The sequence below is a fragment of the Eublepharis macularius genome, chromosome 8 (assembly GCF_028583425.1).
Source record: "Eublepharis macularius isolate TG4126 chromosome 8, MPM_Emac_v1.0, whole genome shotgun sequence".
NCBI lineage: Eukaryota > Metazoa > Chordata > Lepidosauria > Squamata > Eublepharidae > Eublepharis > Eublepharis macularius.
Genome location: NC_072797.1, coordinates 71058239 through 71075091, shown reverse-complemented (window position 1 = coordinate 71075091; position 16853 = coordinate 71058239). Strand labels below are relative to the sequence as shown.

At 41.6% G+C, this 16853-nt stretch overlaps 1 protein-coding gene across 1 annotated transcript in view; it reads right to left on the bottom strand.

Moving 5' to 3' along the window:
* Positions 1 to 8997: 8997 nt before the first annotated feature.
* COMMD10 (COMM domain containing 10) overlaps positions 8998 to 16853 on the bottom strand; it is a 94386-nt gene continuing 86530 nt past the window's right edge. Inside the window, exons 6-7 of the mRNA XM_054986933.1 lie at positions 12761 to 12820; positions 8998 to 9512 (exon numbers count right to left, since the gene is read on the bottom strand). Coding sequence (XP_054842908.1) covers positions 9474 to 9512; positions 12761 to 12820 — 99 coding nt within the window. The 3' untranslated portion in view covers positions 8998 to 9473. The remainder of the gene's footprint in view (positions 9513 to 12760; positions 12821 to 16853) is intronic.

Here is a 16853-nt window from a genome sequence, read left to right as displayed (position 1 = left end):
AACAATAATACCCTTTGTCCTTCCTCCCCTTATTTGTACCCATATGCTTTCCACCGGGCTGTCCGCCCCATTCTCCATAACTTCTTGACAATCAAGCCCTCTTCTCACATACAACGCCACTCCACCTCCTCTTCTACCCTTCCAGTTTTTCTTGAACACCTCATACCCATCCACTAGCGCATTCCAGTCATGGGAATCATCCCACCAAGTCTCAGTAATTCCTACTATATCGTAGCCGTCTGTTTGCAATAGAAACTCAAGCTCTTCTTTCTTATTGCCCATACTTTGGGCATTGGTATATAGACACTTGTAGCCTTGTACCTTTGTTTGACCTTTCCTACCCAGGTGGGTCTCCATTGTTTTCACTTCGTCAGTGAAATCACCATGTTGATTGTCCCCTTCCCCTTGCAGCATCAGTTTAAAGCTCTCCTGATGTTCTCCAGGTTCTTTCCAAACGTTTTCTTCCCTGCCCTTGAGAGGTGAAGCCCATCATGTGCTAGAAGGCCTTCTCTAAGAAAACCTATCCCATGGTCCCAGAACCCAAAGTGCTCCTGCCGGCACCACCAACTCAGCCAACGATTCACCTCAAGTATGGTCCGCTCCCTGCGTGTTCCTCTTCCTGTGACTGGAAGGATAGAAGAGAATACCACCTGAGCCCCCAATATCTTCAACTGCCTTCCAAGAGCTTCATAATCCTCTTTAATTCTTGCAACAGTATTCGCAGCCATGTCGTTCGTTCCCACATGAATCAGCACAAACGGGTACTTATCAGCAGGCTTGATGAGTTTCGGCAGCCAGTCGGTAATATCCTGAATTTTGGAGCCCCAGCAAGCAACACATCTCTCAGAATATGGGATCTGGCCCAGAGACATGGCGTTCCATACCCCTGAGCAAAGAGTCCCTGACGACTACCGCCTTATGTTTTTTTCCACTTCCATGTGGCCCCATGTCTTCTACACCCCCTCTTCCAGATCTTTGCGGTTCTCCTTCCACTCTCATCTCCGTCACCATCTCTAGCACTTCAAAACGATGCTTGAGCTCAAGTGGACCAGAGCATCTTCTTCGTTGACGTCTTTGGGTTTGTACCGTAGATCTGAGAGGAGGCTCAGAAGGGAGATCGACTCTTTCTTCTCCTCCTTGACTTTCCTCTTCTTGGCTGTGCAGAGCCCCCAGGCTGTTGTCAATAAAATCCTCTCCCTCCTTGATCTCCTGAAGGGTGGTGATCCTCTCCTCCAGGCTCTGAACCTTTTCTTCCAAAAGTCTGACCAGCTTACACTTCTGGCAAGTAAACTCTGTCTTCTCTTCTGGGAGGAAAACAAACATGGCACACTCCATGCAGGTGACTGCGAAGGGGGCTTCAGTAGACATGATTGCCTTCCAAATATATACCTAGAGTACCAGCAGAACCAGTATACCAGCAGAGTTTCAGGTCCCCCAGGCAGATCCCTTGGCCAAGAGCCCTTTAGCTCTTACCCTTCGGCTCGCGCCAAAGGCTCTTGTCTCTGGCGAGGAGGAGCCTTTTGTTTCAAAAGGTCACTTCCTGCCTAGCCCAGCAGGGCCCCAGGACACTAGGGGGCAGGGCTTGTAACCAAGAGCAACAGCAACCAGCAGCAAACAACAGCAATTCACTCAGCCCCCAACAGCCCCACACAGAACTTAACCAGAACGACTCTCTAGCAAGCTACACAGAACCCACTCACCCTCAGCTTCTCACACAGTAGCTAGGAAAGGCAAAGGGCAAAAGGCAGAAAGACAACAACCCCTTACCTTCTAGCAGCAGCTCTCCACCATGTGATCTTGCCTCAGCTCAGGTGCTTCTTGCCTCAGCCCAGGTTGACATTTCATACATGCTTTATTAAAAAGAACAATTCAAACCACTAGAAATAATAAAGAAAATGGGGGGGGGGGTTCATTTTTGTTTTGAGAAAGGCACAAAACCTTCCCTCAGTTTGTGCACTGTACTATGATGCTCTAATTTAATGGAATTGCTACCATTCTTTTTATTTTTTATATATCACTATGCTGTGCTCCACTCTGAGCCTGCTTGCGGAGAGAGCAGATTAAAAATCTAATAAAATAAAAATAATAAATAAAACCAGAACTGGACCAGTTGTCTAAACTCTTGTGCAAGAGAGACTTTGAGAAATTGCTTGTATGTTCAACCCTTCTTTCCTTGGGCCCACTGTTTTTAAAGAAGACCACATTAATTCCAACCTGAGCATTCCGTGTATTTTCCCCAAACATAAATATGTTCTTAACTGACGAACTGCATTAATTTAACATTCAGAAGTAGGGCCAGTTTTCATACGCCCGGCAGCACTTTAATAATAAAACAGAAAAAATGCTTAACACTTTACGAATAACACTGAATACTGGAATAAGTACCACTGATTAATGCCATTATGGTCTAGTAAGATATTAATGAGAACATCAAGTGGATTAGACCAATACAATAGAGCCATGTATTGTGGCCTTCAGCTGTTGAACAACTTCTTAGAGTTTGTTGTCTGGCTAGGCAGAAAAGAAAACCTTGCATTTGAAACCTGTTTGAAAGGCAGTTCTTTTAGATTTTAATTCTGTTTATAAGTTAAGCGTTTTATAAGTACAAACCTCTTGTAAAGTGATTAATTCTTTCTCCAGCTTTGGTATCTTGATACTAGTATCTTGGCAGACTATTTAGAGGTAATATCAGTTCTGCATGTCTGTGATAACACGGAATTATTGTCTGCAACTGTATGGTACAAATATTTGGCACCCTTATCATTTTGCACGGAGAAGAATCATATCATTCACTCTAGAAAGTACAAGGTTATATCAGGCTTGAGCATGAACTATATACCTCTTAGCAGGAAATTAAAGTCACCAGTATCTTAAGATCTTATTCTTGCTGGTACAAGTATAAAAGTGCTGTTGATGCCTTTTCAGTGTATGTAACCTGAGTCTCCGACATAAATCACTGAGAAACCTGGAAGTGATTCATTGTTATGTTTCAGCACTTGCAGACATTTTGCTTTAGATCGTTCAGAAATGCCCATGTATCTGTACATTCTAGCCTCTTGCCTTTATATAAGCAGCAGATTCATATTTAAGTTCTTTAAACTGTAGCTGAATTTTTACCATTACATTTGTCTAGACAAGCTTTCTCACATCAGTTCCTAAATGTTTAAGTTGGAAGGACTGTACCATAATATCTCTTAGGGGAAAAGCTATAAACAGACTGAGAACAAACATGAAATGGTAAAGGACTGTTGTCATCTTTTGCTAGAGGGATCTACTTCAGATTGCATGTAGGAGAAGAAACATTTCAATGCACCCTCTTATTTATTTCTCACTGAGATTCAAGGTGGATTACACAGTGTAAGTCAATGGGATCAACAGCTGAGACATTCAATAAACAATGCAGTGCAGAAATTTGAAAGCAAGCAGAAATCTGATACAGAGCTGAAACAAAGCATAAGTAATTAAAATAGACATATTAAACAGTGCGGAAATTGTCTAGTAGAAACATACAGTGTACAGTAATATAATCTACAGTCACTCTCTTTACCACTGCATCTCTCTGAACATCGGTGGACCTTATGCAAACCACTCTGTAGGGGAAGGCAGGTGGAATTATAAATGTAAACATACAGAAAAATACATTCTTTTACATAGAATACTTGATCTAACTGAAATTGAGGTAAGGGGAGTGAAAGGAATCAGTTTCATGACCTTGTCATAGATGAGCCCCAAGTTGCATTGCTTTTCCAGTTTTCTGGATTTCTTTATAATAGTTACAACCTGGAAGAGTGAACACCCAGGAGACTATTATTAAATGGGTGGGATAATAATCTCCATGGAAAGCTCAGTTTTAAAACCCACATGGGCTATATTGAGGAAGACTCAGCATGGGTTAAGCTATTGAGGAAGACTCAGAATGGGTTCTGTAAGGGAAGATCTTGTCTTACGAACCTGTTAGAGTTCTTTGAGGGAGTGAACAAACATGTGGACAAGGGGGAACCAATAGATGTTGTCCACCTGGACTTCCAGAAAGCTTTTGATAAAGTTTCTCATCAACAGCTGCTAAGTAAGCTCATGGGGTAAAAGGACAAGTCCTCTCGTGGATCAAAAACTGGCTAATGAATAGGAAACAGAGAATGAGTATAAATGGGCAATATTCACAGTGGAGGGTGGTAAGCAGTGGGGTGGTGCAGGGCTCAGTATTGGGGCTGGTGCTTTTTAATTAATTATTTGGAGTTGGGAGTAAGCTGTGAAGTGGCTAAGTTTGCTGATGACACTAAATTGTTCAGAGATGCAGAGGAGTTAGCCGTGTTAGTCTGTAGTAGCAAAATCAAAGAGTCCAGTAGCACCTTTAAGACTGCATCTGACGAAGAGAACTGTGATTCTCGAAAGCTTATGCTACAATAAAGTTGGTTAGTCTTAAAGGTGCTACTGGACTCTTTTTAAATTGTTCAGGGTGGTGAGAACCAGGGAGGATTGTGAGGCACTCCAAAGGGATCTGTCGAGGCTGGGTGAGTGGGCGTCAATGTGGCAAATGAGGTTCAACATGGCCAAGTGCAAAGTAATGCACATTGGGGCCAAAAATCCCAAATATAAATACACAACGATGGGGTCCAAACTGGCAGAGACTGACCAAGAGAGAGATCTTGGAGTTGTGGTGGATAACTCACTGAAAATGTCGATACAGTGTGCGACAGCAATAAAAAAGGCCAACGCTATGCTGGAGATTATTAAAAAAGGAATTGAAAACAAATCAGCTAGTATCATAATGCCCCTGTATAAATCAATGGTATGGCCTCATTTGGAATACTGTGTACAAATCTGGTCACCACACCTCAAAAAAGATATTATAGCACTGGAAAAAGTGCAGAATGATTAAAGGGATGGAACACTCCCCCTATGAAGAAAGGTTAAAGCGCTTAGCTTGGAGAAACGATGACAGAGGGGTGACATGATAGAGGTTTACAAGATTATGCATGGGATAGAGAAGGTAGAAAAAGAAGTATTTTTCTCCCTTTCTCACAATACAAGAACTCGTGGGCACTCAATGAAATTGCTGAGCAATCGGGTTAGAACGGATAAAAGGAAGTACTTCTTCACCCAAAGGGTGATTAACACATGGAATTCACTGCCACAGGAGGTGGTAGCAGCTTCAAGCACAGACAGCTTCAAGAGGGGACTGGATAAACATATAGAGCAGAGGTCCATCAATGGCTATTAGCCACAAGGTATAGATGGAACTGTCTAGGGCAGTGATGCTCTGTATTCCTGGTGTTTGGTGGGGCAATCAGTGGGAGGGCTTCTAGTGTCCCTTCCCCACTGGCAGACCTACTGAGGACACCTGGTTTTTGGCCACTGTGTGACGGAGAGTTGGACTGGATGGGCCACTGGCCTGATCCAACATGGCTTCTCTTATGTTCTTATATTTGGCAGTAGTAGTTAGCCAGATAAAAATGTCAACAAACTTTATACCCCATCCAGACCGACAATTTCTGCGTTACAAACAGGAAATAGGAACAGATTAAGATCTTCAGTAATTTAGCTGAAACCATTTTAGAGTTGCCTGACAGAGATGCTTTCCCCCTAAAAATTCCTCCTGAAATCCATATAATATCTGCCTTTTTATTGTGATAAATCTAAATTACCCCACATTGTGCAGTCTACATGAATACTTATTCCTGTAGTATTTCATGAACAGGCACAAAGAACAGAATGCCTCAGCATTAATCTATCAACATGACACAGATTCCTTGCCAAGAACCCAAGTACTCCAGATTTAATTTTTCAGATTCCTGCCAATTTAGAGTAATCATTTGGCAGTTTGTGGCAATGAGCTGAATGGGAGAATCAATGGAAACACAGATTACAGCCATATTCCCCTTACATATTTCAATTGACAATTTTATGTTCATATTTACAAATAGTCACTCCAAACCCACTCCCTTCTTGCATATATACGATGTCCAATGCACATATAAAGACTATGCACCTGCAAAGATTTCAGCATTCACTACAGCCACTCTTCATATTCATCTCAACGGCTTCGGGTCTACAGGCCACTCACTATGTTTAAGAATACAATTTCTACTTTTTATTTTCTGTTTCAAAGTGAAAAATGATAAAATCAAAAGTAGGTAAGAAGTGTTCTCCTGGATCAGACCAGTTGTCCAACTAGTGCAGCATGTTTCAGAGTGGCCAGCAGTTGCCATGGGCGCCAAGCAGGGCACAGAGGCATCTCCAATGCTGCCTCATTCTCAAATGTTTAAATGCCTCCCATTAGTAAACATAGCTAGTAGTCACTGATAGAACTCTCCTCCATCAAGCTAGCTAATCCTCTATAAAGCCATCTATGCTTGTGACCCATCCACTGGCAACAAATTATTCAATTTAGTTACTCATTGACTTTTGTCTGTCAGTGAAACATTTTATAAACCTCCATCATACCTCCCCTCATCTTCTTCTAAACTAAAAAGCCCCCAGATTCTTTAGCCTTTCGTCACAGAAAAGGTGCTCTAACCCCTTAATCATCTTGGTTCCTCTTTTGAGGAATGGTGACTAGAACAGTATATAGCATTTCAAATGTATCCATGTGATTGCCTTTCCCCCTATATTCCGCCACAGCAGCTTGCTCATGTGAACAGGGCCTTCTGCAGATACCACCCTGAAGTTGGGCAAGATCAACAGCTGGCCATATGTGCTTTGTGGTAGCCTTCACCTTAAGGAATGGCCTGTCTGAGGAGGTCAGGAAAGCTCTCACTCTCTCGGCTTTCCGCAAATTATGCAAAACTGAATTATTCAGGAGGGCTTTTTACCCAGATTATAGGGCTGTGTCATAAGAAGTATCTGAGATACTTTGGTAGGAACAGGGATTATACGCTACTGTGTTGGGTACTGCCTGCTGATATAGACATGCACCTATTAGGGAGTTTTCCATGTTGCCAAACACACAGTTTAAATTAGTTATATTTGGTTTCAAAAAGATTTCATCTCTGTGCTTGGCTATATGCTTTTTAAAATTTTCTGCTACCATACTTTATTATATCTCTTTCACAGAATGTCCTAACTGTTGTTCATTATTTTACTTTGATCAGTGAATGTCCTAGCTGTTGGTTATATTGCATTTTCACTTGTACTGTGTAATTTGCCTTGGATCATAGTTAGAAAGGGGCATTATAAATAAATAAATAAATAAATAAATAAATAAATAAATAAATAAATAAATAAATAAATAAATAAATAAATAAATAAATAAATAAATAAATAAATAAATAAATAAATAAATACAGGAGCTTTACAATATTGTCTATTTATTTTCTATCCCTTTCCTAATAATCTCTAGAATAGAGTGCTTTTTTCACTGTTGCTGCAGAGTCAACATTTTAATTGAGCTATCCACTACAACCAAGTTCTCTTTCCTTTTCATTCATTGCTAGTTCAGATCTTGTAAGCATATAGACAAACTGGAAAGAGCCAGTCTGATGTAGTGGTAAGAGCAGCGGGACTCTAATCTAGAGAACTGGGTTTGATTCCCCATTCCTCCACTTGAAACCAGATGAGTGACCTTGGATCAGTCACAGCTCTTCCAGAGGTCTCTCAGCCCCACCCACCTCACAGAGTTATTGTTGTGGGGATAATAAGAACATGCTTTGTAAACAGCTCTGAGTGGGTGTTAAGTTGTCCTGAAGGGCGGTGTATAAATTAAATGTTGTTATTGTTGTTAGTATTATTATATTTAGTTACAATTCTTTACTCCAATGTGCATCACCATGCACTCATTTACTCACAGTGGGCATGTTGCTGCCCATTCCTGCCAATTTAGAAAGTTCCTCTTGGAGTTATTCACAATCAGCTGCAGTTTTCACCATCATAAATAATTTGGTATAAACCGCAAACTTTGTAAGTATACTGCTCACTCCCAATTCCAGATCATTTATAGACAAATTACATAGCTCCAGTCTCAGTACCAATCCTCATGGGATAGCACTGCTCACTTTCCTCTATTGTGAGAATTCCCTGTACCAATACTCCCTGTTTTCTGTTGTCCAACTCCGTGGCCCACAGGAAGCAGGAGAACATGAAGGGGTGGGTGGGGAGTCCATGGAAGCAATAGCAGTCTGCCCAAGCAGCAATGCCAGTCCAGTTTATTCAGATTTGCTGCTTACAGCCCTGAGCTGGTCATGAGTTCAGTAACCTACTTAGCCCTGTTCTGAGGTTCTCTAGTTAGAAGCAGACCTATGATGCTTATGTTAGGCCCTGACAAGGTCCACAGCAGATCACCTCCTATCTTTTCTTTCCACCTCCATCTTTTCTGACCTCCTCCTTTCCTTCTCTGTATCTCTTCCTCCCAGACTGGTAGTCACAACCCCTTTCTGCCTCTGTGCCTTCTCCTTTCACAGCAGTAGCTCTGACACTCCCTATTCACCCTGACTCCCACCTGGGACCAGAGAGCCACCATGTGAGGATCCAGCTCTGCCAAAAGCCCAGCAAGTACTGGAACCAACAATCCCTGCCCCTGGCAGCAGCAAGACTATCCACACTGCCAATGCCTCCTTTGTTGGGGTGGATCTGGAGCCTCTGTCCAGCTCCTCCACAGCCGTCCCACAGGAAAGCTTGCCTTCCCTATTCCTACTCCCACACACTGCTCATCTGGGTGCTGACCTCTTCTGTGGCAGCCTCCTTCAAACCTCTCCTCCAAGCTAGGGCACCACCGGGTAAGTGGAGATGCTTGGGTCCAGCTCTCACAGCCCTGGCATCAGTCGGGCTGTCCCACACAACATTAACTGCTAAAGTGCTGATATGTTGCCAAAATATATAATTGAACACATTGCTTGTAATTTTTGAGTTCTACATATATTTGTGTGAAGCCAGCTGTCCACTAAAACTTTTGCAATCACTAAGATATCTGAAATGGCTTCAGACTTTGCTGTTCTTAGTAGTGTGAAAGCTTAGAAACAAATGGAAGGTATTGGTATTAGAAATAAAGTTAAAATACTCAGAACAAAATTATCTTTATTTGTTATTGTTAATATATTGTAATTGCAACATTTTACATTAATAGATGTCTCATTAGTTATTGTTACTATATTCTTCTGTTCTTTTTAATGTTGATGTTCATTTCATTCATCAATATTCTACAAATTGCCATCTCCCATGCAATTCCCCACAAAATAAAGTTGCATAACTACATTTCAAAACAACTGGAAAACAATACAGTGTTTGCCTTCCCCGCCCTACCCTGGCATACATACCTACATTGTAGAACTGTTTTTGTACAGGCACATGTTTTTTAATACTGTAGGACTGAAGGGCTGAAGCATTCAATTAGAACATCCGTTCTCTTTAAATGTACATTGCTGGTCAAAGAAGAGATAAGCCATCAGCTGAGCACTAGTTCCAGCATACAGTTGGGTTAGCTTTAATAGAAAATATTGAAATAACAGGAATGTGATGGAGAACTTAGTCTTCGAACAGTATTATGTAAGGGAATCCAGCTGTGCTTGTACAGTTTCCAACTATAACGAAAAAATCATGCAAGATGTTTAGAAACATGAACACAGAAGAGAAACAATAATCAATAAAATGATGCTTAATAAATCTATCCACAGAACAAGAACAGTGCAATCCTATGACCACTTTCTTGGGAGTAAGTCCCATTGAACAGACCTGATTAGAATTGCTCTCTAAGAGAATCCTGTACACATGAATGTGTTTTTCCATTAAATGCACTGGAGCCAAATTTAAAAGAAACTGTTCTCTAAATACTTTTATATCTATAGCTGGCTGGCTGCAAGTTTCTTATATATAACAATTAGCTTGATGCCCATGCTTCGCTACGGTATTTAACTATTATAAATCCAGTTATATAATACTTATAAGTATGTAACATTTTTTGGTTGTGGGGGTGGGTGGGTGTTGAGTTGGTTTTGTAGTATAATAGGATAGTACACGAGCTTCACAAAAGTATTTGAATAAAGTGAAGTGTGTTAATGCCAAAAACTGATGAAGTGAAATTCGAAATGTAGCGCTAGAAATAAAGTCAAAAATACATACAACTGGTTTTTTTCTACTGAAGGACATCTAGACCACACTGGTGGTTTTCCCTCAGGTGCTAGAATCACCAGCCTGCTGGGTGAGCTCACTCTGGAGCAGGCCACGTAGAACTGCCCATGTGAGAAGCAATCCTCCCTCAAGTCAATTCTGCCATCTTCAGTGTCTGCCCCTGGGACATGTTGATCATCATAGCAAAGCAGGCCTTGAGGGGGAACTGCAGTCTCTTGAATTCAAAGGGGTTCTCTGATGGTATGAGTGGTATGTGTGGTATGCACACCGACTCCCCCCAAGCACTGCTAGTGAATAATGTGGCCTCGATGATATTCCTGTGAAGGGCTTTCACTCATGGTCTGGTGCCATTGCAGAGTTTGGGTGGGTTGAGTTTCCGGAGCAGCATCACTGGAGCCCCCACTCTGAGCAGCTTGTGGGCTGGGAAGCCAGGAGGGCTGAGCATGTTGAGAAACTCCACGGGGTAGTGGACCACATCATCCATTTGCACCACCAAGTCCACAGATCTGTACTCCATTTCTGCCTCTTCGAGGGAGTTAAGGTGTGTTTCATTAATGATGGCAGCCTTGTTGTTCTTGGGGGTCAGAATGGCACACTTTCACAGCCAGGCCATGGACTTTTCCGTGATAGTGACAACATCAGGGTATATCATGGCTGTTAGGTCTGCTAGGACCGTCACTACTGTGTCCAGGTCTGCAGGGATGGTCACCTTTCCCTTGGACTCAGGATATTCTCTATCCCTATTTTTAGTAGGAGTTCAGAGAATTGCCCAGCAAACCCCTTGCTTCTCAAGTGGACCCTCATATTCTTTCTTAGTGAGAGTTTCCTGATGAGGGGCCACAGATACGACACCTTGACACACGAAGTAACCTCGTCAGCTCCCTTTGGGACTACTGGCAAAGTCTGCCAGAAGTCTCCAGCCAGCAGCACTGTGACTCCCCCCATCACTCTCTCATTGCCCTTGACATCTTTGAGGGTTATGCCTCAAAACACCCCTTCCTCCTTTTAGCATTGGTGTACCTTACACGTCTGCCAGGAGGCTTCTTGGGAGCAGTAAAAGGTGATGGCTGCAAGAGGTGTGAAGTGGAATTGGACTGAGGGAAGGGTGGTGTGGTGGGCACTTCAGCAGATTCATGTGAGAGATTCCCATCGAAATGGCTCCTAGAAAGGTCGTGCACCATCTCCTCATGAACATTTCAAAATTCAATTGCCATACTGACTTTTATATAAAACCCCTATTCAAGAGTCTTGTACTGTCTTTCTTCAACTGTCTGTAGTTTCCTTGCGCTGATTTTTACCTCAGAACAGAGTTCCACCAATCAAGGCCGCATATGCAAATAACCTCAGGGCAGAGTGGCTGAGTTGGCAGTTGGCGGGGGGGGGGGGAGGGGGATGAGCAGCCTCCCAACCATACAAGGAAGCTGTATCCCTATGGGAAATCACATTTTGCCCCTTTTTACCCCCTTAGGGGGCGAATTTCTTAAAATCCCTTCTTAGTGAGCCTCTACACCACAAAATGAACATCCTCCCCAAATTTCAAGTTTCTAGCACCAGGGGTTTGGGCTGGGCGTTGATGAGTCAGTCAGGACACTTGTCTTTATATATATAGACTAGCTTGATGCCCGTGCTTCGCTACGGTATTTAACTACTTTAAATCCAGTTATAATATTTATGGGTATGTAACATATTTTGGTTTGGGGGAGGTTGAGTTGGTTTTTTAGTATAATAGCATAGTACCCAAGCTTCACAAAAGTGTTTGAATAAAGTGAAGCATGTTGATGCCTAAAACTGATGAAGTGAATTTCGAAATGTAACATTTATTGAAGAGTTTTTTTAAAAAGAAAAGTTTCTTTTACCTGATTTTTACCTCAGAACACAGTTCTACAGATGACCCATCAGCCTGCCAGCGACATAGGAAAGCCAGGCCCCACAGGGAGATTGGCAACCCTAGAGGGGAGGTGTATTTTTACCTCAAGACACTTTCAATGACTGGGAGTCATTGAATGTGTCCTGAGGTACTGCATGTGTCCTGCATACTGTTTAGAATGTTGGGATGATGACCAATCAAGGCTGCATATGCAAATGACCTCATGGAGGCTGAGTTGGCAGTTGGGGTAGGGGGGGGGAGCACCCTGTCAGCCACACAGGGAAGCTGTATCCCTATGGGAAAACACATTTAACCCCTTTTTACCCCCTTAGGGGGCGAATTTCTTAAAATCCCTTCTTAGTGAGCCCCTATATCATAAAAGGAACATTCTCCCCAAATTTCACGCTTCTAGGTCCAGAAGTTTGGGCTGGGCATTGATGAGTCAGTCAGGACACTTGTCTTATATATATAGATAAGGTAAAAACATTTATTCTGACTGGGTGAGCTCCCTGTCTGTATAAACATGATTTATTTAAAATATTTCTAAAACACTTTTCTGCCTTACAGTCATTGTCCTTTGGTTTCTTTTAATATTTACGAATGTGTCTTAAGTATTCCCTTTTCAAAATCACTTTAAGAACAAAACTGAAACCTGCATCCAGTTAATACTTTAAATGAGACATAATTCAGAGAGGCAGTACTTTGGGGGATGAAGCTATTACATGTTTCCAAGGAACATTCAGAGCAAGAACCGCTAGCACCAAAGGATTTCTAATAAAGATTTATTAAAGACAAAAGAAATGTTAGAAAGTCTGTAAAAATACCAGTACAGACCTTGTTATAGAACTCAAATAATTCTTGATGATTGAATTCCACAAACACTTTCTTCATATTCTGTGAAAGAGAAGGGGGGAAAATCCCAAGAAGTGAGATCATGTTACATAAGGTTATTTACTATTTCTCTTTATATGTCAAGACTGTTATTGATGCAACATAAATGATATTGGTATAGTTTTAGTTTTAGTTGTATGGGATGTACAATAGCAGTAAGATTCCCATGAAGTGCTATAGATCACACAAGACCATTTTCATCTGTTCATCTGGAAGTTATTCTCTAAGTTGTAAGAACATAGATGCTAGGAAGAAAATTATTTCATTATCTTTTTTCAAAGGCACATATAAAACACAAGATTATATTTCAACTTTCCTCAGCTGTCTTTTTGAGAACTAGTAAATACCATTATAGTGAGACACTGGAGGCACTGTATGTGACTGAATGCACATAGCCATTAAAACGGTACACTGGTACAGAGTAATATCTCGCATTAATCCAACAGTTATGGGCTTACCATGCTGAGTTTGCTACAGTCATTTACAAAGACATTCAGCCAATGTTCACAATTAAAACAACAGATTCAAAGCAGCACTTAAATAGTAAAAACAAAAGTAAAAATTGATGGAAAGCACAGGAGATAAAACGGATGGCAGGTAATAACCTTCTGCATGAATAAGCCTATTTTTTCTGACAGAGGGAGTTTACTGCACAGGTTTTTTTCCATTGGTTCTGGCCCCACACTGCTTCAATTTGGTTCAGGTTTTTTGGTTTCCTCCCAGTTTTTCAGCTTTAGGAGAGTGAAACAAAGTAGATTTATGTTTCTTTACAAGGATCACTGAATCCTTAAACAGAGAACACAGCAGACACTAATCAGGATCATTTTCCCCTGGATCCTATCGAATTTACTATGGGCTATATAGGTTGATGGGGCAGTGGTTCAGCATGGTATAGCCTGATCTTGTCAGATCTTGGAAGCTAAGTAGGGTCGGTGCTTGGATGGGAGACAGTAAGAACAACTGGGGTTGCTCTGCAGCGGAAGGCAATGGAAAACCACCTCTGCTCCTCATTTACCTTGAAAACCCTTTGATGGTGTTATGAGCCTGGGCCTAGTGAGGCCTAGTGGCTTTAGGGAATCCAGCACTAAAGTGACTGCAGGGCCTACATTTCTCAGGTTCCCTTTGGTCCCTGTGATTGGGTAAGAGTAGGGTTTCCAGCCTCCAGGTAGTGGCTGGAGATATCTTGGAATTACAACTGGTCTCCAGACCACAGAGATCAGTTCACCTGGAGAAAATGGCTACTTTGGTGGTGGACTCTATGGAATTATTCCGTGCCAAGGTGCTTTCCCTCCTCAAACCCCACTTTCTCCAGGTTTCACCTCCCCAGATCTCCAGGAATTTCCCAACATGGAGCTGGCAACCCTAGGTAAGAGTGAATTCTGAGGGGAAATTGCACCAATAGGAAAATAGGGGGATGGTGCCTGAGAGAAGAGATAAAAGGCCTCACCACAGTGGGAGGGAGGGTATTCACTCCTAGGGAGCAGAGTAGATGAGTGATCCCTCATCCAGAAGGGGTGAGACAGTTGGAAGCCAGGAGACAGTTAAGAACAGTCTAGTTAGATGTGTTAGGGTATGTTAATTTGATTATTCACCAACCTTTACTATTCTCTTTATTTTACAAAGTTTTGAACCAATCCAATCCTAGCCATTTAATCGTGCCCGATCCTTGGTTACTCTGTAGATCGTATCCCTCCAGGCCTTTCTGTCTCTGACTGCTTCTTTCAATTCCTTCATGTTCAGTCCAGTGTTTTTCATGATGGTATCCAGCCAGCGGGTTTTTGGTCTTCCTCTCTTCCTCATTCCACTCACCATTCCTAGCATCATTGATGTTTCTAGTGAGTTGGCCCGCATTACGTGCCCGAAATAGCTGAGCTTCTGCTTTGTAATCTTCCCCTCCAGAGACATGTCAGGTTTTATGCGTTCCAAGACAGCTTGGTTTGTTACTTTTGCTGTCCAAGGGATCCTCAGGAGTCGTCTCCAACACCACAGTTCGAATGAGTCAATTTTTCTCCTGTCCATTTTTGTTAAGGTCCATGTCTCACATCCGTAGGTTGTTATAGGAAACACAATGGCTGTGACCAGTCGGCGCTTGGTGCTTATTGTGACATCTTTGCATTTCCAGATTGAATCCATGCTGACCATTGCTGAGCGTCCAAGTGTGATTCGCCGCTTTACTTCAGGTGTCCAGTCACCCGTTACTGATTTGTGAACCTAGGAAGACAAAGTTGTCAACCACATCGATCTCATCATTGTTTATCTTGAATGGACTCGTTTGTTAGTGTTGGTCATGATCTTTGTTTTTTTGATGTTCAGCTGAAGCCCCATTACTTCACTTGTTGTCTTTAGTTTCATAATCAGAGTCTTCAGATTTTTAGCCTTCTCTGCTAGCAGTGTAATGTCATCTGCATATCGCAGGTTGCTGATTGTTCTGCCACCGACTTTTACCCCAATGTTCATCTCATCCAGGTTGAGCTTCCTCGGATGGTAAGTCATACATTGCCACCCCCTTGGCACTTTGAGCCGGTGTGGGATAAGGGGGAAAGTTTTGAACACCAGTTATTAATAAACCCTTTAAATAAAGTTCTTTATTATTATGCCTGGGTCCTCACACTTCATTCGGTCACATAATAAATCAAACCTACTGGGAAAGAGTAAACAAAAGAGGTCAGTTTGGGTGTTCTGGGCCCTTCCAAGGAAACCTGTACCAGACTGGTGGCAGCCTACAGACAGCTTCCCTATGTCTCAGCCAGCTGTGACAGATGGGGGTCACCATAAGTCAGCTGCAAACTAAAGGCATACTTATACATATATGGGTTGATGAGATCATAGGAGTCAAGGGTAACAAACATGTAAGTTTATTTAATTTGTAAGCATGACACTTAATGCCTTCCTACTTTTATATAATAGATTACTTAAGTTACCAGAGCTGGGAGTTAATCTATGCTTAGCAATTATAAAGTGGTTTTCTAACAGGCTCATACTTGGAAATAACTGGACAAACATTAACACTTCACTGTTTTTAATAGAAACAGCATTCAAACACTACCGAAACAATACTCAAATGTCCCAACTGAATTCCCTGCCTATTGTAGGATTCTTATCCCTTCTCCCTCCAAAAACTCAACTCTTTTTTTTAGTTGGTCACTGAATGTTAAACTGCTTCAGGTTGGATTTTTATACTCTAACATTCCATTCAGAATTTGAAATTTCATTGGTGCAAGCTGAATGAGGGAAGAGGACAGAATATTCTCCTGTCCATTACAGACATGTAATTTTAAAGTATTTTCCGTTATCCCAATAAGTTTATAACTTCAAAACTTGACCAAATCTTTGACAAGTCAATTAGCCAACTATAATTAAAATGAAAATGTAACAATAAAGAAAAATAAAACCAGCAACATGAATAAGCAATATAGTACAGTATGTAATATTGCTGTCTTTTAAAACAAAAGCAATGAAGCCCAAACCAGATATAACCAGGAAATCCAGTTTGGTGATTGAATCATGGCCCTTTGGCCTATATATATATTTGGCCTTTGGCCTAATTCCAATCTAAATATCTTTTTTAAGTGCCATAGAACCACACTTCCATAACCCTGTCATTTATGAATACTGGCAAATGCACTCCTAAACTGAAGTGCTATAGCAGAAAAGCTTTTTCGCCAGCAGAAAAAACCTTCTATCCAGTTGCCACCTACCTCACTTTTGAAGGTGCACAAGATTTCACTTGTTAGTACATTCATATGAGAGAAGATACCTTTAAAGATTTAAGTGGCCTATAACCAGATTAACTACCAGCACTTTGAAGTGTGCCTAGATATGTACTGGTATAATGTAATTGGGATACAATCACAGCCTAGTTCTCTTCTGAAAAAAAGCAAGTTGGCATACAAAGACATAGTTGACCATCCATCAGTAGGCATGGATTTCATTTAATAGACGCTTCGAGCCAAAAAATCTTCTCCTTAACCCTTCTGGAGTAGGTTAAACGGTATTTGTTTCTCTACCTACTTTATCCACTTTCCAGGCTTCCACT